This window comes from Perognathus longimembris, chromosome 17, assembly GCF_023159225.1.
Source record: "Perognathus longimembris pacificus isolate PPM17 chromosome 17, ASM2315922v1, whole genome shotgun sequence".
Classification (NCBI taxonomy): Eukaryota; Metazoa; Chordata; class Mammalia; order Rodentia; family Heteromyidae; genus Perognathus; species Perognathus longimembris.
This window is the reverse complement of record NC_063177.1, coordinates 52,586,029-52,605,304: the sequence shown is the minus strand read 5'-3', so window position 1 is coordinate 52,605,304 and position 19,276 is coordinate 52,586,029. Positions and strand designations below refer to the sequence as shown.

Sequence of the window (19,276 nt, the reverse complement as noted above, 5' to 3'; positions counted from 1 at the left end):
CGCTTGTCTTAGAAGGAAAATTAGGAATCATGTTAAGAACTTTGAATCAGAAACTTAATTTCCAGATGCTATGGATTCAACCAAAAGACCTGCCTCCTTCGGACTGGGTAAATACTCGGTGGCATGTTTGGTTCTACCTGACAGGACCTGCTTCGCTTGAGTCACCCAACCCTGGCTTGACCGCCCCACGGGTGTGGAGGTCCGGCTGGGCCCAGGACGGGGAACTCAGCCCTGGCCCTCCAGCACCGCATAGCCGGCCGAGAAACCAAGCCAAGAGCCTTCCTCCCCTTGAGAGATGAAATAACCCTTAATAAAGTCCATAGTAATCACACAAGAAAGATCGTTCCGGGCCTTTCTGCTGACTCTCCCCTTGGGTTTCGTTCGGGCCACCGGCTGTGATCAAATTGCCTTCGCTTCCCTCTCTGTCTAAGGATAAGTATGTGATGGTGGGTTCACTCGCCAACCGCTCGTCCACCGCAGTCCTACGGTGCGGAAACCGAGGCGTGCCGACGGCGCCTAGCAACACGCAGGGCCATTCACGAAGGGGTGTCGCAGGGCGCCCTGGGAAATGTAGTTCCCTTCGGCTCTCGGACGGGGGGGTGGTTGGTTAAGGGGACTACAACTCCCAGCATGCCTCGCTCCGTCTACCTCGAGCGGCCGGAGACCGCTCAGCGGAAGGCCGGGGCGCGGGGCGGACACCTGACGGAGCTGCGCGGCGTGAGTGGAGCCGGAGCCCGCGGCTCGGGTAGGGGCGGGTCCCTGCCGCCGCGCCCTCGAGGGGGAAGGGACGGCGCTGGACCTGCCCCGGTCGAGGCGGGCTGGGGCCGGGAGCGCTGAGGGGGACCGTCGGGGCAGCTCCGGCTCGGGGGGGGCGTGGGGGGCGGGCTCGGGAATTTTAAAAGTGTCTGGCGCGGCGCTGGTGTCCCGCGGGCGCCCCGACGGTAACCCTGGGGCCGCCCCCGGGAGGTGGAGGGGAGCGCACGGACGCGGCTTGTGGCCCTTGCACACCGAGACCCGCCAGCGCCGCCCGCGGCCGCCGTCCCCACCCGGGGACGTTCCGCATTCTAATGACACCGGGCCGGGAGACCGACGGGAAGCGGGGCGGGAAGGCAAATTCGGAGGGAAACCCTTCTGCACCCGCACGCTACCACTTGGGCCACACCTCCATTTCTGGCTTTTTTTTTTTTTTAATGGTTAATTGGACTTTCCTGCCCCTGCCGACTTCACACCGTGATCCTCAAATCTCAGCCTCTAGCCTAGGATTGCAGACACTTAGCAAGCTGCATCGTTTTTAAACAACCATTTCAATTTTCCCCGTTAGGGAATACGGGGCTGCCTTGGGCGGAAGTCAAATGAGCTGGACGGTACCATGAACGAGCTGCAAGAAGTCTCCAGGGCTCAGAAATGGTAGGCACCATGGAGAGTAGGATGTGTGGAAATGTGAATGCCACCCTCCACTGGACTCTGAACATTTTGACTTCATGGAATACTCCAGTCCAGTGTCAAGAATGAGGATATGGCTATGGCTCACGCCTGTCATCCTAGCTACTCAGGAGGCTGAGATCTGAGGCCCACGGTTCAAAGCCAGCCTGGACAGGAAAGTCCAAGAGACCCTCATCTCCAACTAACCAGCCAGAAAACAAAGTGACGCTGTGGCTCTAAGTAGTAGAGCGCTAGCCTGGAGCTGAAGAGCTCAGGGACAGCGAGCACCCAGGCCCAGAGTACAAGCCCCATGACCAACACATACACATACACACAAAAAGGATATGATCCGGGCTGGGGATATAGCCTAGTGGCAAGAGTGCTTGCCTCGTATACATGAGGCCCTGGGTTCAATTCCCCAGCATCACATATACAGAAAACGGCCAGAAGGGGCGCTGTGGCTCAAGGGGTAGAGTGCTAGCCTTGAGCAAAAAGAAGCCAGGGACAGTGCTCAGGCCCTGAGTCCAAGCCCCAGGACTGGCCAAAAAAAAAAAAAAAAAAAAAAAGGATATGATCCTCAGAGAAGAGTAACAGGAAATAACATTGTTAACCAGCAGTGAGCAAGGTTTCTCCTGAGCCTCTAAGTGTTCAGCTTGGGAGTAGTTTTAAGCACCCATCACTAGTATTCAGACATGTGGACTTGAAGCAAACGCTTACAGTCGCATCCTGGCAGGGAGTCTCATGTGGTATCTAAAAATCTGAGCAGAGGAGATTTTATGTCCACCCATTGGCACTGCCGCTGTTTAGTAAGGATTGTTTCCCTGCTCTGAATAAGTCCATTCTCAGCAACTGTAGGACCACATAAAGGAACGTCTATCTCTAAATGCCATTGGTGCTCCTCCTCCTTCCGCTGACTTGGAAAATGGTAAACAATTCATCCTCCATTTCCAATGGGAACACATTCACCGTTGGATTTTGTTAATGTGATTTGTTTTTCCCATTTTAGGCATTAAGAGCTAAGAAGGGATTCAGAGGTGAGTGGAGCTGTGGAACATCAATCACCCTTAAGTTGAAGACAGATTTGTTTGGGTTTTTTTTGCCCTTGGGCTGTGAACTCATTTAGTCATGTCTGTGTTTAAGTGTTCTTGGCAAGAGGCTTGCAATTTCTCCTGTAAGCTGCCTTTTCTCCCTGGGGGCATCTTCCTACTATTTCTTTAGTCCTCAGAGAAATTCAGAAATATGAATCTGGCTCACACTTGTAACCCAAGCTGTTTAGGAGACTGTGATCTGAGGATTGCACTTCAAAGCCAACCCAGGCAGGAAAGTCTGTGAGTCTCCTTTTTTTTTTTTTTTTTTTGGTCAGTGTGGGGCTTGAACTCAGGGCCTGAGCACGGTCCCTGCTCTACTACTCTACTACTTTGAGCTTTGCTTTTTTTTTTTTCAGGCAGGAGAGAAAGTTTATTACCGAACTGCTGGCCTGTGGCCAAGATGATCCATGGCGGGAGAGACTGGAGAGAAGGGGCTGACCCCCACCCAGCCCTGCCTTATATCTAGGGCAGGGGCAAGGGGTGTGGCCAGGTGGTTGCTTTTTAAGTGCTTAATTGAAGAGAAGAGTCTCACAGACTGTCCTGCTCAGGCTGGCTTTGAACTGTTATCCTCAGATCTCAGCCTCCTGAGTAGCTAGGATTAGAAGCATTGAGCCTTCAGCACCTGGCACAGGCTGGGCTTTTTGAGAGTCAGGAATACTGATCGATGATGAAAAAATCATCATCCTTTGGGAAAGTTAAATCTCTTTATTTTGGTCAGTCATGGAGCTTGAGCTCAGTACCTGTGTGCTGTCCCTGAGCTTTTGACTCAACACCTTCTATACCACAGAGCCACAGTGCCACTTCAACTTTTCTGGTTGTTAACTGGAGATAATAGTCTCACAGACTTTCATGCCCAGGCTGGCTTTGAACCCTGATCCTCAGATCTCAGCCTCCTGAGTAGCTGGGATTACAGGGCGTGAGCACTGTCCCTGGCTTTTTTTTTTCTCAAGGCTCGCACTCTGCCACTTGGGCCACAGCGCCACTTCTGGCCATTTTCTGTATATGTGGTACTGAGGAATCGAATCCAGGGCCTCATGTATGCGAGGCAAGCACTCTTGCCACTAGGCCATATTCCCAGCCTTTTTTCTTTTTCTTTTGGCCAGTCCTAGGGCTTGAACTCATGGCCTGGGCGCTGTCCCTGAGCCTCTCTGCTCAAGGCTAGTGCTCTATCACTTAAGCCACAGTGCCACTTCCAGCTTTTTCTGAGTAGTTTATTGGAGATAGGAGCCTCACAGACTTTCTTGCCCTGGCTGGTTTTGAACCATGATCATCAGATCTTACCTCCTGAGTAGCTGGGATTACAGGTGTGAGCCACCAGTGCCTGGCTGGGAAAGTTAAATTTCTTTTTTTTTTTTTTTTTTTTTTTTTTGCCAGTCCTGGGCCTTGGACTCAGGGCCTGAGCACTGACCCTGGCTTCTTCCTGCTCAAGGCTAGCACTCTGCCACTTGAGCCACAGCGCCGCTTCTGGCCGTTTTCTGTATATGTGGTGCTGGGGAATCGAACCTAGGGCCTCGTGTATCCGAGGCAGGCACTCTTGCCACTAGGCTATATCCCCAGCCCCGGAAAGTTAAATTTCTACCTGGGTGTTTGAACACTCAGGCTAGCACTCCACTACGTTGAGCCACAGTTCTACTTCCCAGTTGCCTCAAAGTTAGCCAACACCTTGAGGCAGTAAAGGCAGCACTAAGCTTAAGGCCCAATATGTGAAGGCTCTGTGCTCCAGGGTTGAGGAGGTAGTAGCAGGAAGGGGAGGGGCCGGCTCAAGGTCTGTGAATGCCTCTCTTCTTTTTTTTTTTTTTTTTTTTTGGCCAGTCCTAGGCCGTGAACTCAGGGCCTGAGCACTGTCCCTGGCTTCTTTTTTGCTCAAGGCTAACACTCTGCCACTTGGGCCACAGCGCCACTTCTGGCCATTTTCTGTATATGTGGTGCTGAGGAATCGAACCCAAGGCCTCATGTATACGAGGCAAGCACTCTTGCCACTAGGCCATATCCCCAGCCCCTAAATGCCTCTCTTCTTTCTTCCTGAAGTCAAGATGGTCCTTTTGTGTTCCAGGCTCCATTGATGATGTTCTCAGCGACCTCCTGGGGGATGACAGTAAGTACCTTTACTGGAAAGACAGTAAGTGTCTTTCCAACTTTCCTGCAGGGCTGGCTTTGAACCAGGATCCTCAGGTCTCAGCCTCCTGAGTAGCTAGGGATTACAAGCGTGAGCCAGCAGTGCTGGCACCATTGAGGTGTTCTGTAATTCATTGGTATCCTTTCTGTTTTCTCTGTTTCAGCACTACTCCCTGAAAAGCCTGTTGGACCAGCCTCAGGTGCTAAAGATGTGGCAGGTGTACCTCAGGGGCTCCCTTCAAAGGCTAGGGCCAGGTAAGCACCAGTTGTCCTGAGGATCTATGGTTCATTTCAGACTAATGCTCTCCGCCCCTGCAGCCTCACCTCACTGCCCAGATGTCCTATACCCATGGTTACTGTCAGGGATTTCTCCCTTCAGCTCCCATGCCCAGGGTAATGGAAATGAGCTTGACAGATGAGTGAAAGGGAGATTTGTGACACTCCGTCCTCTACCTGCATTTTAACCAGAGCAGTTGTTTTCTCTTACCTTTTGTTTTTTAACTGTGTGTGTGTGTGTGTGTGTGTGTGTGTGTTGTTTTTGCTGGGACTTGAACTCAGGGCCTGAGTGCTATCCTGGAGCTTCTTTTGCTCAAGACTAACACTCTACCACTTGAGCCACAGCTATGCTTCTGGCATTTTTTTTTTTTGGTAGTTAATTGGAGATAATTGTGAGTCTTATAGACTTTCCTGCCTGGGCTGGCTTTGAGCCATGATCCTTGCCATTGAGTAACTAGAATTATAGGCATGAGCCACTAGTGCCCAGGTTGTTTTTTTAAAGTTTCTACTGCAAGAAGAAGAAGAAGAAGAAGAAGAAGAAGAAGAAGAAGAAGAAGAAGAAGTTGTTGTTGTTTAAGCCAGATGCTGGAGGCTAACACCTATAATCCTAGTTATTCAGGAATCTGAAATCTTAGATTCAGCATTCCAAGCCAGCCCAGTCAGGAAAGTCTGTGAGACTCTTTTTTTTTTTTTTTTTTTTTTTTTTGCCAGTAAGCAATTTCCATCTACTTTATGCTAGTCATTGCTGTAAGCACACTAACACATCACACTGGCTCTTTTATTCCTTGATACAACCCCAGGAAGGCAACATTACGCTTGTTTTTTTGTTTTTTTTGTTTTTTTTGTTTTTTTTTGGCCAGTCCTGGGGCTTGGACTCAGGGTCTGAGCACTGTCCCTGGCTTCTTTTTGCTCAAGGCTAGCACTCTGCCACTTGAGCCACAGCACCACCTCTGGCCATTTTCTGTATATGTGGTGATGGGGAATCAAACCCAGGGCCTCATGTATATGAGGCAAGCACTCTTGCCACTAGGCCATATTCCCAGCCCATGTGAGACTCTTTTATCTCCAATTAACCACCAAAACACTGGAAGTGGTTATGGTTCACAGTGGTAGAGTACTTGCCTTGGGCAAAAAAATATAATAATAACGGACAGGGCCTAGATCCTGAGTCCCAAGCCCTAGAACTGGCAAACAAAACAAAACAAACACTGAACTACATGACATGGCCTGTCCCTAAGTACAAATCTTTCCAAGTTCACTTTGACTCACTCTTTTTTTTTTTTTTTTGGATAGTGCTGAGATCCAAGTGATTGAGGCCTCCCACATGCTCAGTCCATGTTCTGCTCTGCCCCTAGACCTCTTTTCATCCTTTTTCTAGAATTACCTAGTGCACCAGGCGTTCAGGTCAGTGCTGATTCCACCCCTTTGCAGGTCCCACCGGGGAGACAATGTCTTTGGCACCCAGGCAGACTTGGCAGGAGCTGATGCTGGGGTGAGTGTGGCCCATTTCCAATTCTTAGCCTCCCACTTAGCCCCAAGAGCATGAGATTAGTGTGGTGACCAAGGAGCTGCTCATGGACAGTTTGGAAGTCACTTGTGTCTTAAAGCAACAACGAGCTAGAAAGCAGAGCTCTCCAAACTATGGGAGTTTGATGTCCCTTCCCATAAAAATGTCCACACTCGGGGTTGGGAATGTGGCTTAGCAGTAGAGTGCTTGCCTCATATAGATGAAGCCCTGGGTTCAATTCCTCAGCACCACATATACAGAAAAAGCCAGAAGTGGGACTGTGGATCAAGTGGTAGAGTGCTAGCCTTGAGCACAAAGAAGCCAGGGACAGTGCTCAGGCCCTGAGTCCAAGCCCCAAAATAAAAATAAGAAATGTCCACACTCTCTGGTGACATGACTGGAAACTCGCATGACCAGGACCCATCACAGGATGGATGCATCTCTCTGTTTGAGGGCAGACAGTGGTAGCACTTTCTGGGTCTCCACAACTGGCAGGCTTGATTTTAAACAATAGCTGAAACCTGAGCCAGGGGGAGAAAGAGCTTTCCTGTTTATGCCCTGTTGGCTGAACTCTGCCCCTGCTGAGCCATCTGCTACCACAGAAGCAAGGCAACAAAGGGCTGCAGCCCTTAGTGTTTGGGGGCCTTGACTCACCTCAGTCTCCTCTGTGTCTTCATCTTCTACGGACTTAGGTTTCAGATGTCTCCGATGCAGACCCAGATGCCTTGCTGAAGACCTTAAAGGTAATTGAAATAGTTACTTCAGGGGTGGGCTGGGGTGGAGGGGTTAATACTGTGTGCCAAGACTTGTCTCTTCCTGAGGGAGGAGTGGGTCCTATTTTCTTCATATGAAGCCCAGAGCTAATCTTGGGAATTTTAAGACAAAACTTAGACCCTAATAATGGGAGCATAATCCCACAATGGCCCAGTAGCTTGGCCTGGGCCAACTCTGTTTTTCCCTTCCCTTGTGGCCAGCAGCACTCTGACATCTGACTGTCAACTCCATGGCCCATCTAGTCAGCACATTTTTGTCCTAGTTGCCAGTGCTAAACTTACGGCTCCAGTCCAGTGTGGAGCTTTAAATAATCCATAACTGGGGCTGGGAATGTGGCTTAGTGGTAGAGTGCTTGCCTTGCATGTATGAAGCCCTGGGTTCAATTCCTCAGTAACACATAGAAAAAGCCGGAAGTGGCACTGTGGTTCAAGTGGTAGAGTGCTAGCCTTGAGCAAAAGAAGTTCAGGGACACTGCCAGGCCCTGAGTTCAAGCCCAGGAATGGAAAAAAAAAAAAATCTATGTGCCTTCTTTGCTCCACATTCAGCTTTTCTAACCTCAGCCTGAAATCTTTCTCCCTGATGTTAGCCAGATATTACCCTGTGCATGACTCACAAGTCCTCCAATTATTTTCTTTTTTTTTTTTTTGGCCAGTCCTGGGCCTTGGACTCAGGGCCTGAGCACTGTCCCTGGCTTCTTTTTGCTCAAGGCTAGCACTCCGCCACTTGAGCCACAGCGCCGCTTCTGGCCGTTTTCTGTATATGTGGTTCTGGGGAATTGAACCTAGGGCCTCGTGTATCCGAGGCAGGCACTCTTGCCACTAGGCTATATCCCCAGCCCCTCTTTTCTTTTTTTTAATGAAAGTTCTTGGGTTTGAACTCAAGGGCCCGGGTGCTGTCCCTGACCTTCTTTTGCTCAAGGCTAATAGCTCTACCACTTGAGCCACATCACCACTTCCAGTTTTCTTTTTTTTTTTTTTCTTTTTTTTTGGCCAGTCCTGGGCCTTGGACTTAGGGCCTGAGCACTGTCCCTGGCTTTTTGCTCAAGGCTAGCACTCTACCACTTGAGCCACAGCACCATTTCTGGCCATTTTCTATATATGTGGTGCTGGGGAATCAAACCCAGGGCTTCAGGTATACAAGGCAAGCATTCTTGCCACTAGGCCATATTCCCAGCCCACCACTTCCAGTTTTCTGGTTGAAGATAAGAGTCTTACCAACTTTCTTGCTCTTGTTTGGCCTAGAGCTACACCCCTCAGGTCTCAGCTTCCTGAATAGCTAGGATTACAAACATGAGCCACCAGCTCCAATTCTTGAATCTCATTCCAGAACCATGAGCTGAGCTCCTACCCCACTGTACCTACCTTTGGCTCTGTTTTCTTTCTTACCTCATCATTTTTCTTAAGGGTTGTTTCATCTTATTTTGTCCTCTCACAATTCTGCTCCTTGGTACCTGCTGCCCTCCTCAGATGAAATCCTCTTTCCCATTGAAACACCCGAAGCAGCTAACTTATAAAGAGAACGTTCATGTGACTCCCTGTTTGGGAGGGTCAGTATCCAATATGAGATTGAGGGTAGGAATTATTTGGCTGTGGTAAGGGTGGCAGATGGCAGGAACATATATAGGAACAAATGGTCACATTTCAAATCATGGCAGAGAAACTTCCCCCAAAGATCCCCCCTCTGGCGCCATTACCTTGGAGAAAAGCCTTTTTCTCTTATTTAGTTATTTCCTACTAGAGTTTGAACTCAGGGCTTTGCATTTGCTGCCACCTGAGCCACATGTCAGCATGGCTGTGCCTTACGATATGGACCTTGGTGGATATTGAACATCCAAACCATATCACCTTCCGTCTGTCTTAGGATCTCGATGACATGGATGCTGACATCTTGGGTCTGAAGAAGTCTCACCCAGGCATTGGCAAAAATGCTGCCAAGGGTTCTGGGAAAGAAGTGCCCAGCAATGCCAAACCTGCTGAAAAGTTTGTAGCCAATGAGAAAGGTGAGCGGGAAATAGGTTCCCCCCCCCCCCCCCAAACACACACCACCTTCCAGGGAGCCTCTGGTGATGTGGACCTTGCTTGAAAGGAAGTTCTCCTGTGCTATGGGTTTTACCTTCCTGGGATGGACAGGCCCAAGCTAATGGTGCCTTTGTATGTGTGGTTGAGTGGGGGGGAGCTTCTCCGTCCCTCTAAGTCCAACTTGGGAAGCTGCTGAAGGGACTTCTTTTTTTGGTGGACAAGGGTTGAGACAGGGCCTTGCTGTGTATCCCAGGGTGGCCTTGATCTGGAGATCCTCCTGCGTCAGCCTTCTGAGTGCTAGGGCTAGAGTCGAGGACTGGACTGTAGACCTGCTATGGCTGTGCCTATGGCAATGAGCTTTACCTCCCTGGACTGAAATCCTATCTCTCCCAGGGCCCCTGTGCAGGGTGGGGAGGACCCTGGTCTACATTCTCTGTTCTTCCTGCAGGGGCCACCATTCCCACCAAGAAGCCATCTCCTTCTCCCAGCAGCTCTGGGCATCAGTACAGGAAGTTTTCCTTTGAAGGTACGGGAGGTTTTCAGTCCTGCTTCTCAGACACCCACTGGCCTGGGAAACCTTGCTGCCCACTGGAGTCCAGTACTCTGTATCCGAGGAAGACCAGAGAGCCGCCCCCGTTAGTTCCTCTGGAGCTCTGAGGGCCGGGGGGGGGAGGACGCACTTGTAAGGACTTGGAAGCCAGCTAGTAAACTGGAAAAAAACATAGTTTGTGTGTATGTTGGTACTGGAGCTTGAACTCAGAGCCTCACTTTTCACCAAAGGCTGACCTTTCTCAACACGTGAGCCAGACGTCCACCTCTGGCTTTTTGTTGGTTGGAGATAAAAGTCTCATGGACTTTTCTACCTGGGCTGACTTTGAATGAACTAAGATCTTTAGCTCTTAGCCTCCTTAGTAGCTAGGATTACAGATGTGAGCCACTAGTATCTGGCTGAAAATTTTCTAAAGTATAGCTAAAATGACTCTTTTCCTTCAGGAACATGATGAATGTTGATATCTCGGGGACACTTCTGGGAGCCAGAGGTGCCAGGGGCTTGCCCCCCTCCATCTCCCCTCCCTGAGCCATGTCTGTGTCACAGGCCCTGCAGAGGCTGAGGAGGATCTGTCCAAAAGATAGCTGCCCCCACTGTAGACTTACTCCTCCCAAAGTGCCACAGCCTGACTTCTGCTTTCCCTTCCCGTGGGAAGACTTGGAGGACCCACTGGCAGGACTTCTCTCTGACGATGAGGAAGAAATGGCCATGAAGCCCCCTGTGACAGAGAGTAAATCAGCATTGGACCAGAGCCCCGGCTCAGGTGGAGGTAAGATGGAAGCGCTTGTCCCTGGCTGTGGGAGCAGCATCTGACGCCAAACACACTCACTGAACTTGCTAGGATAAAACCAAAGACCTAGCCAAGCACTGGCGGCTCACACCTGTAATCCTAGAGACTCAGGAGGCTGACACCTGAGGATCACAGTTTGAACCCAGCTAGGGTAGAAAAAGTTCATGAGACTCTTATCTCCAGTTAACCACAAAAAGCCAGAATTGGAGCTGTGGCTCACGTGGTAGAGTGGCAGCCTTGAGCAAAAGCGCTGCAGGACAGTGCCCAGACCCCGAGTCCAAGCCCCAGTACTGGCACAAAAGCAAAAAACCATGAAAAACCAAACTATAGAGACCTCAGCAAAGTGAGACTATGGGTCTCAAATCTGAAACCAAGAAGGTGTCCAGTCCCCAGCACTAAGGTGGTAGATGTGTGGGCATGGGAGTGGGGTACGGGAGTCAGGTCCCCTGAGCACACTTGACAAGGGTGATGTCCACTTTCCCCACCCCGAGCTCAGACATCCCCTCCCCCAGCCCAGCCCATCATGGTGGAAGGCGAGAAGACTGTGGGCATTGGGCTCTGGTCCTGTCATTTAGGTCCCTCTATTCCTCTGACTCCTGGGGACACTCCCATTCGAAAGAAAGAAGATTCGCTGTTTGACGATGGGGATGATGACATCATGGCAGCCCTGGGCTTTGGTGACAGCCCCAAGACAGAGAAGAGGCAGATGGGAAACCAGTAAGGAGCCCCCGAAGTGCAGAGACCCTGGTGGGGCCACTGCCTCCAGTCCAGGGAGGAGTTCCAGTGTTGGGTGTGGACAGCAGGGCCCCTCCCTGGAAGCCCCAGGTACCTACAAGTTTCTCACATTCCATCCTGCAGGGAAGAGCCCCGTCCTGCTCGCTCCAAGCTGGATGAACTGCTGGGCCGAGGCACGACCACCAAACTCCTGGCTCGCCCGGGTACTGGGGAGCACGGGGACTTCAAGCTAAACAAGAAGTTCCAGAAGCCTCAGGGTGAGAAAGCCCTTGGGAACAAGACAGGACAGGAAGGGAGCCTTTGACAAGATCTTTACCGCAACCTATAACATGTTGACATATATTGTATGATATCAGCACACATTGCTAAACACATCTGTAACTAAAGCCAAAGTGTCCTCTTACCCTGTTGCTCTCTGTAGCTGCCATTTGATTTATGAAAACATTGCTTGCCATGCAGCAGGTTGGTTTCTTGACCAGCCTAATGAGCTGGTAGATAGCAGTAGATAGCAGCTCATGTATTGACAGCACCACTCTGGGGCTGGGATGTGACTCAGCAGTAGAGAGCTTGTCTAGCAGGTTCCAGGCCCTGGGTTCTAACCTCAGCAAACACACACACACACACACACACACACTAAATTTTTTTTTTTAAAGTCTAAGCCTGGCACCAGTGGCTCATGCCTATAATCCTAGCTACTCAGGAGGCTGAGATCTGAGGATCACAGTTCAAAGCCAGCCCTGGCAGGAAAGGCCATGAGATGCTTATCTCAATTTATGCAGAAAAGGCCAGAAGTAACGCAATGGCTCAAGTGGTAGAGCACTGGCTTGAGCAAAAGAAGCTCAGGGTAGCACCCGAGCCCAGAGTTCAAGTCCCAGGACTGGCCAAAAAAAAAAGTGACTTTCTCTGGGCTGAGTAGCCAGGATTACAGGGCTGAGCCATGGGTATCATAAGCACCTTGATTTACAGAGAAAGAAGATAGCTGGGATGATGAGATCCTCACCTTCGGGGCTTACAAGCCCTCCGTGGGCTCTTCTGAGGGCCGGCAGTCGCGACGGCAGTCTGTCAGGTAAGTGAGGCCTGCAGTCTCCCCCTTCCCACCTCCCAGCCTCTTACAGAGGCTCCAGGAACGAGGCTCACCCACAGAGTAGGCTCCCACGGGTGCTCAATCCCAGACTCTATCCTGGTTAGGGGCCCCATACCACCACACTGCTCAGAAGGAAACGGGTAAGAGGGAGCCCATGAAAGCCATGAATGGCTGTGCTGTCACTGACTGGGTCTCCATGCGGAGCACACAGCTCTAGTGGGCCATGCCCAGAGGCAGACCACGGCCCCACCTGCCCTCAGCGGGGCTAGCACGCTTGGCCAAGTGTACCACAGAAAGTACATCAGCAATAGAATTCTCCAGATTTGCAGGTCCCCGTCCCCCGTTATATAATTAATTAATTAATTTAGCCAGTCCTGGGCCTTGGACTCAGGGCCTGAGCACTGTCCCTGGCTTCTTTTTGCTCAAGGCTAGCACTCCACCACTTGAGCCACAGCACCACTTCTGGCTGTTTTCTATATATGTGGCGCTGGGGAATCGAACCCAGGGCTCCATGTATACGAGGCAAGCACTTTTGCCACTAGGCCATATTCCCAGTCCCCCCCACCCCGTTATATATTTTAAACTGTATTTTGGAGTAATTTCAAACTTAACTGAAAAGTCTGGGCACTTTACTTTGTTTATCTTTGTTGCTGTTTTTGAAGTTTTATCGAAGACTTAGTTTAGTGTGGCAGAGTGAAGTAGGGAGAAATAGAAAAAGGGAGAGACATTTCCTGCTGCCTACACAGGAAATGGGAATAAAGGGCTCCCCTCAGGAAAGTTCCCGCCATCCTCCCCTCTTCCCTTTCTACCACCCTCCCATCCTCCCCTCCTCCCTTTCTACCACCCTCCCATCCTCCCCTCCTCCCTCCTCTCCTCCCAGGGTTGGTAGTGGTCCCCATGGTACAGTGTTTCATCTTGGTAGCTCTAAATCCCATGGACACTTCTTCCCATCCTAGAATGTCCCCACCTCCACCCTTGCAAGCTCTCTACCACTGAACGGTATCTTCAGCCCTCGTTTGATTGTTTTTCTGAGACAAGGTCTTACTCTGTAGCCCAGGCTGGCCTCAAGCCCTTAAGCCTACAGCATTAGCCTCCTGGGATTGACAGGCACATGTCACTATGCCTGGCATCTCACATTTTGTTGTTGTTTGTTTTAATGCCCCCAGCAGGGCTTGAACTCAGGGCCTGGACGCTGTCCCTGAACCTCTTTATACTCAAGGCTAGCGCTCTACCACTTGAGCCACAGCTCCACTTCCAGCTTTTTAGTGGCTTATGGAGATAAGAGTCGTCTCACAGACTTTTCCTGCCTGGGCTAGCTTCTTAGATCCCAGGCTCCTGAGCAACTAGGATTACAAGTGTGAGCCACCGGTGCCTGATTCGATTTGTGTATGCTATTGTTGATTTTTTTGGTTTTTGTTTTTGGGTGTTTTGTGTGTAGATGTGTGTGTGAGGAATGAAATCCAGGGTCTTGTGTATCTAAGCACACACTTTACTCCTAAGTTACTTCCCTGTAATCTCTATGGGCAGTGGCTATATGAATGAGCAAGAAATAAGACTGCTTCTGGGAAACCTGCACATCACTTGGCCCACAGATTGTTCTTTGGACATGGTGCCTGTAGTTCTAATCTGACTCTGTTTCCATAGGCAGAATTGCTCCTGCCTTCTGTGGTGCAAGTCCATGTCCAGATTTCACAGTGTTGTAAAAACAGGTGGCCCTGCCACTGGAGCTGGTCCAGAAGCTGCTGTTCCCTGCCTCAGGCTGGCGGTGCAGAGTTCCTGGACATCATAGACTTCCTGCTGCAGCCCTCTAGTCCCCCACTAGGAGAGTGGACGGTGGCGAAGGACTATTGAAATGAGCTGCCTCCCCTGTCTAACCCCCTCCTCTCTTGTGTTGAAGCAGGTTCTTAGCAGAAGGTGGCCCAGACCCCAAGGGAGAACTGGGTTCCAAACAGAGCCCTCAAGCAACTTCTAGCCCCATCAACTCCAGAAAGGGGGGAGCAGACTGGTTGGGCCTCAAGGATGATGACTTGGACCTGCTGCCTCCATCGCCCATCCCAGAGGTCCAACAGGAAGGCTCGGCGACCTCTCCACCCTCCCTACCTGCTCCAGCCAGCCAGCACTCAGCCCCAGGCCAGCACTCCACCCCCACTGGACTTCCATCAACAGCAAAGCCGCCAGCCAAGAACGCAGGGCCCCCTGCCAAAGCCAGCCAGGCCTCTACACACGGAGCATCCGAGGAAAAGGAGGAAGAGGATGACTGGCTGAGCCACGTCCTGTCTCAGAAGAAGTCCCAAGGTTTGGCCAGAGAGGAACCTGCTGGGGCCCTGACCTCCCTGGGAACAGCCGGCCAGCCTCGTTCCAGCAGGTACAGACATAGGTGGGGCAAACTGGGCAAGGCCTCCAGGGCCAGCCTTGCCCATCTCATTCGTTACGGCCCCTGTGAGTGTACTGGCAGTGTGCCGTGGGCACTGAGGCCATCTCTCAGCCTTGCTTCTCTTCCGTATGGCATGGCAGAGAGCTGCTGGCTTTGCAGACATGAGGAGACAGGGGCCTGTTGGTACTCCTGTCCTGCCTGCTGGGGCACAGGGACTTCCCTGAGGATGGGGTACACCGGAGTGGCAAGCTCTGCTGGCTCATGCCTCAGTACACACGGGGCCTGCCCACAGCACCATCAGCTGGGCCGAGAAACACATTGTGCAAATAGTTGGTTTGGTTGGCCCAAGCTAAAGTGTGTAGGAGTCAAGTCACCAGTGTGCTCTCGGGGACGTGGGACGTCTGAGAAGTCAGAGTGACCAGGGGGCTGCTCCTGGGAGCCACGGGATGGCAGCCCATGGAGCAGAGACACGATGGACCTCTGAGGGCAGGAAGGAAAAAGGGCTGGCAAGATGCTGAAACCAGAGAGGCAGCAAGATGCTCTTCAGCTAGAGCCAGCGAGGGGAGATGGGGCAACATTGTGGGGGCCCGGGGAACTCACCTTGCCGTGTCCTGGGGTCCTGGGGTTGGCTGATGGAAGGAGGTGGCGGCTTTGGCTTGAACCTAGAGCCTCATGGAAAGTTGATGCTTTTTTTTCCTCCCTGACTCTGAGCCACAAAGGGAAGTAGGCTAAGTGGTCCAGGGGAGACTTCCTGGGGTGATGATGCAGACCTGCCATCTAAGGATGAGTGAGGAGAAGTGGACCAAGACAAGGCAGGAACTTAATTCCGATGTGTAACTGGCAGCCCGTTGTCACTCCATGGGCCGTGTCCAGCCACCGCACTAGAGGGGATGCTGAGGTGGCAGCAGGTTCTGGACGGGAGGTGTGGCCCACAGACCCAAGAGCTCAGACTGGGGAGGAGAGCTCCCCAAGTCAGTGGTGGGGAAGGGCAGGGAGGAGATAGAGGAACCGCACAGGCTGAGTGCTGGGAGCTTGTCTGGGTTGTCCTCAGCCATTCCAGCACAGACCTTGTATTGCCTTCACCTGCCACCTTTCCCCAGCCAACCCGGAGCCAGCACTCGGGGCACTGAGCAGGCAGTTGCTGCAGGAGCCTCAACAGCAGCCGGGGAAGAAGTGCCAGCGGTCCTGCCTACTGTCTCAGGGTATGTCCACTGCCAGGGCGGGGCGTGAGAGGCAGCAGATGGGGGATGGGCAGCCGTGCTGGGGCCCAGAGTCCCTATCTGGCTCTGGTATTGACTATCCGCCTATGAATGACAGAGGCACAGAAACCGACTCCTCATCTTTCCTTCAAGTAACTCATCCGCCACTGGGCGTTTTCATCATGTGGGCCCCATGTTTCCCCTTGCTTCCCGTGTTGCTCCTGTCTGCCACTCCTGTGGCCTACACGAAAGGCCATCCCTCCACCTCCTGTGTCTCCAGGTCCCCCATGAGTTGGAGCCAGACTACATTGGCCCTCCCAGCAATGGACCCAAAGAAGGGAGCCACCCCTGGGGTTGCAGCCAACACTGGTTCGTTCTCTGCGTGGACGGGTTTAATCCGGGCAAGAAAGACCCAATTTAGACTCCTTTGGGGCTCCTGCAGTATGAATGACATGCACAGGCCCAGAATTCCCCACTTATTGCTGTGCTGTTCATTTTTCAGAGCCTGCGATTTATGTCTCAAACTCTCAGGAACCTACAGGACTGTCTGTGCCTGTCCAGGTAAGGAGGGTCGACTACAGGTGTAGGTCAGGTCTGAGGAATAATTCTCCTATACTTAGAGGCAACCCCAGGAGTTGGACATGACAACCCAATGGGAAGAATGTGCCACATCCCTTCAGTGTGACGTGGCCAGCTGACTCTGGCCACCCTCGTCAGGACTTTCCTGAACTTTTAGCCTCACTGCTCCAAGGTAGAGTTGGGTATGACCATATTGTAGCAGCATTTACAGGGAATTGGAAAGCCAGGCATGGTGGTACATGCCTATAATCCCAGCAGAGTCAGAGCCTGTCTCAAAAACAAATGCAGAATTGGCCTCTCCTGCCTGGGAAGATGTCCAGAGCTGAAAGGGGAGGCCTCGTCTTGATGATGCTCTTCTGGTCTTGTCACACTCTGCAACAGTGGGTGAGGGTCAAGGCCAGGCAATCCAGTGAGCAGAGGGCCAGGACACAGCCGAGTTCATCTGGTCTTCTTTCCTCCTAACCTTCTCTTGCCCTCCTACAGTCTCCCCTCCCAGGGTCCCTCGTGCAGAGCCTGCCACCAGGTGCAAGATACCAGAAGCAGCTCCTGGCAGCCTCCGCTCAGCTTCAGAGTGGCACTGCCCAGCTCCAAGCAGAACTTCTGGAGAGCCAGGCCCGGGTGGATGAGCTGGAAGCCCAGGTTAGGGCTGCGGGCCATGATCACGCCTCACTGAGTACTTGTGGGCTTGTTGGGGAGGGAGGAGGGACTAGGGCACAAACTGTCTTTGAGCACAGCTGCAGAGGTACCCCACTGCCCTCCCCGTGCCATCTCCTAGGTGCGGAAGCTGGAGCTAGAGCAGACCCATCACAGACTGCTGCTGGAGAGTCTGCAGCAGCAACACCAAGCAGACCTGGAGCTCATCGAGAACGCACACAGGTAGCACCCCCTCCCCCCCCCAACCCGTGACCACCACAGGGTCTCCAGGCTCCCACCCTGCCCCAGCCCTGGCTTGGATTTCCTCACCAAGCCCCAAGGGCATGCCGGTGAGTGCAACGAGACTATAAGTGAGTACTCCATTGGCAGAAGCCGCATCAAGATGCTAGAAAGCTCATACCAGCAGCGGGAGGAGCGGCTCCGGAGGGAGAACGAGGAGTTATCCGCCCAGTATCTGGAGCACTGTAAAGAGGCGGAGCAGGCCCGAGCTGAGCTCATGGCCCAGCACCAGCGGCGCCTGGTAGCAGCCGCACAGGAAAAGGACCAGGAGATAGAGCGGCTCCGGGACTTGCAGCGGTAAGGGCAAAATGCCAGGGCAGGGGGCTGAGGAGCAGGCTAGCAGGGATTGGCTGCAAGTGAGCAATCCTTGCCTTTCCCCCAACTGACCCACTGGGCGAGGACCAGGGCTCAGCATATGGGCCCATCCCCCTCCCAGCAAGTGAGGTGCCATCCTTCTTCCTGAGGCCTGAGGGCGGCGCCAGTAGCCTAGCAGAGCCTAGCAGCAGCAAGTAGCAAGGGCCTAGCCAGCTTCAGGTTCTCCCACTGTCCTGCTAACCCAGTGGAAGCTAGCTGGACCTGGAATGTTGATCTCATTGTCTTTCTAGACAATAGCAAAGCTAAACAAGAGGGACTCGGGTTGTGAGAGCCTGGCAGGCCCCTCGTGGGCTGGGCACCAGTGGCTCACACTGTGAACCCTAGCTCTCCAGGAGGCCGAGGTCTGAGGAGCCCACTTAGAAGCCAGCCTGGGCAGGAAAGTCCATGAGGCTTCTATCTCCAATTAACCAACAGAAAACCAGAAGTAGCGCTGTGGCTCAAAGTGGTAGAGCGCTAGCCTTGAATGAAAGAACTCAGGGACAGCCCCACAACCAACAACAACAAAAAAAAAAACACAGAAACCTATCATAAAGTCAGAAGTGAAGACGTGGCTCGAGAGGAAGAACGCCAGCCTGGAAAGGAAGAAAGCTAGGGCCCTGGGTTCAAACCCCATCACTGGAACAAACAGCAACAACAAAAAGATGTGCGTGTGGGCTCCCAGGAAAGGCTCTGCACACAGCCAGCCAACTCTTGCTCTGTACAAAGCATTTTTGCTAAATAATCAATCTCTTGGACCACATAGCTCTGAAGCACCAAGCAGGATAAGACAAGAAGATCCAGGGGACTGAGGCTGCGCCTGAGGGAGGAGCAGGAGGGAGCACGGTGCTGCCACTGTGTCCTGAGGCCTCCCTGCCCCTCCCGTAGGGTGTCCATCCAGGAGATGCACAGGGACCACGGGGAGCAGCTGCAGCGGCTGAAGCAGCTGAAGGACCAGGAGATCGACGCGGTCACCAGTGCCACCTCCCACACGAGGTGCGTGTGCTGCCCGGCCCCGCCCGCTGGAAGGAGGGGCTGGGCATCCCCAGGACAGGGCGCTCCACTCCCCCTCCAGGTCGCTGAATGGCATCATCCAGCAGATGGAGAAGTTCTCCAGCAGCTTGAACGAGCTGTCCTCCCGGGTGGAGGCCTCCCACGCCACCACGTCGCAGGAGCGGGCGCTGGGCATCCGGCAGCAGGATGAGCAGCTGCGAGGTAGGCGCTCTCGGGGAGCTTGGCTAGCCGGGAGGGACGGAGGCCGGCAGTGAGCGCTCTGTGGGCCACCCCCCCCCCAGCACTGCAGGAGCGGCTGGGCCAGCAGCAGAGGGCCATGGAGGAGGAACGAGGCCGGCTCCAGGAGGTCATTGTGAAGATGGAGGCACGCCTGAACGAGCAGAGCCGGCTCCTGGAGCAGGTAGGACCGTGTCGCTGTGCAGGGAGTCCGTGTCGAGCCGTCCTTCCCTGACCGTCACGCGCCAGGA

General features: G+C 52.7%; 1 protein-coding gene across 1 annotated transcript in view; it reads left to right on the top strand.

Moving 5' to 3' along the window:
• The first annotated feature begins 1,145 nt into the window (after positions 1-1,145).
• The window catches only part of Fbf1 (Fas binding factor 1), a 24,460-nt gene continuing 6,329 nt past the window's right edge, over positions 1,146-19,276 (top strand). The window contains exons 1-23 of the mRNA XM_048366421.1: positions 1,146-1,407; positions 2,269-2,347; positions 2,429-2,456; positions 4,564-4,605; positions 4,790-4,880; positions 6,333-6,393; positions 7,101-7,151; positions 9,043-9,181; positions 9,649-9,726; positions 10,406-10,523; positions 11,114-11,257; positions 11,399-11,532; positions 12,242-12,341; positions 14,257-14,724; positions 15,834-15,935; positions 16,213-16,301; positions 16,435-16,493; positions 16,995-17,150; positions 17,287-17,387; positions 17,535-17,741; positions 18,684-18,791; positions 18,871-19,010; positions 19,091-19,209. Coding sequence (XP_048222378.1) covers positions 2,306-2,347; positions 2,429-2,456; positions 4,564-4,605; positions 4,790-4,880; positions 6,333-6,393; positions 7,101-7,151; positions 9,043-9,181; positions 9,649-9,726; positions 10,406-10,523; positions 11,114-11,257; positions 11,399-11,532; positions 12,242-12,341; positions 14,257-14,724; positions 15,834-15,935; positions 16,213-16,301; positions 16,435-16,493; positions 16,995-17,150; positions 17,287-17,387; positions 17,535-17,741; positions 18,684-18,791; positions 18,871-19,010; positions 19,091-19,209 — 2,577 coding nt within the window. The 5' untranslated portion in view covers positions 1,146-1,407; positions 2,269-2,305. The remainder of the gene's footprint in view (positions 1,408-2,268; positions 2,348-2,428; positions 2,457-4,563; positions 4,606-4,789; positions 4,881-6,332; positions 6,394-7,100; positions 7,152-9,042; positions 9,182-9,648; positions 9,727-10,405; positions 10,524-11,113; positions 11,258-11,398; positions 11,533-12,241; positions 12,342-14,256; positions 14,725-15,833; positions 15,936-16,212; positions 16,302-16,434; positions 16,494-16,994; positions 17,151-17,286; positions 17,388-17,534; positions 17,742-18,683; positions 18,792-18,870; positions 19,011-19,090; positions 19,210-19,276) is intronic.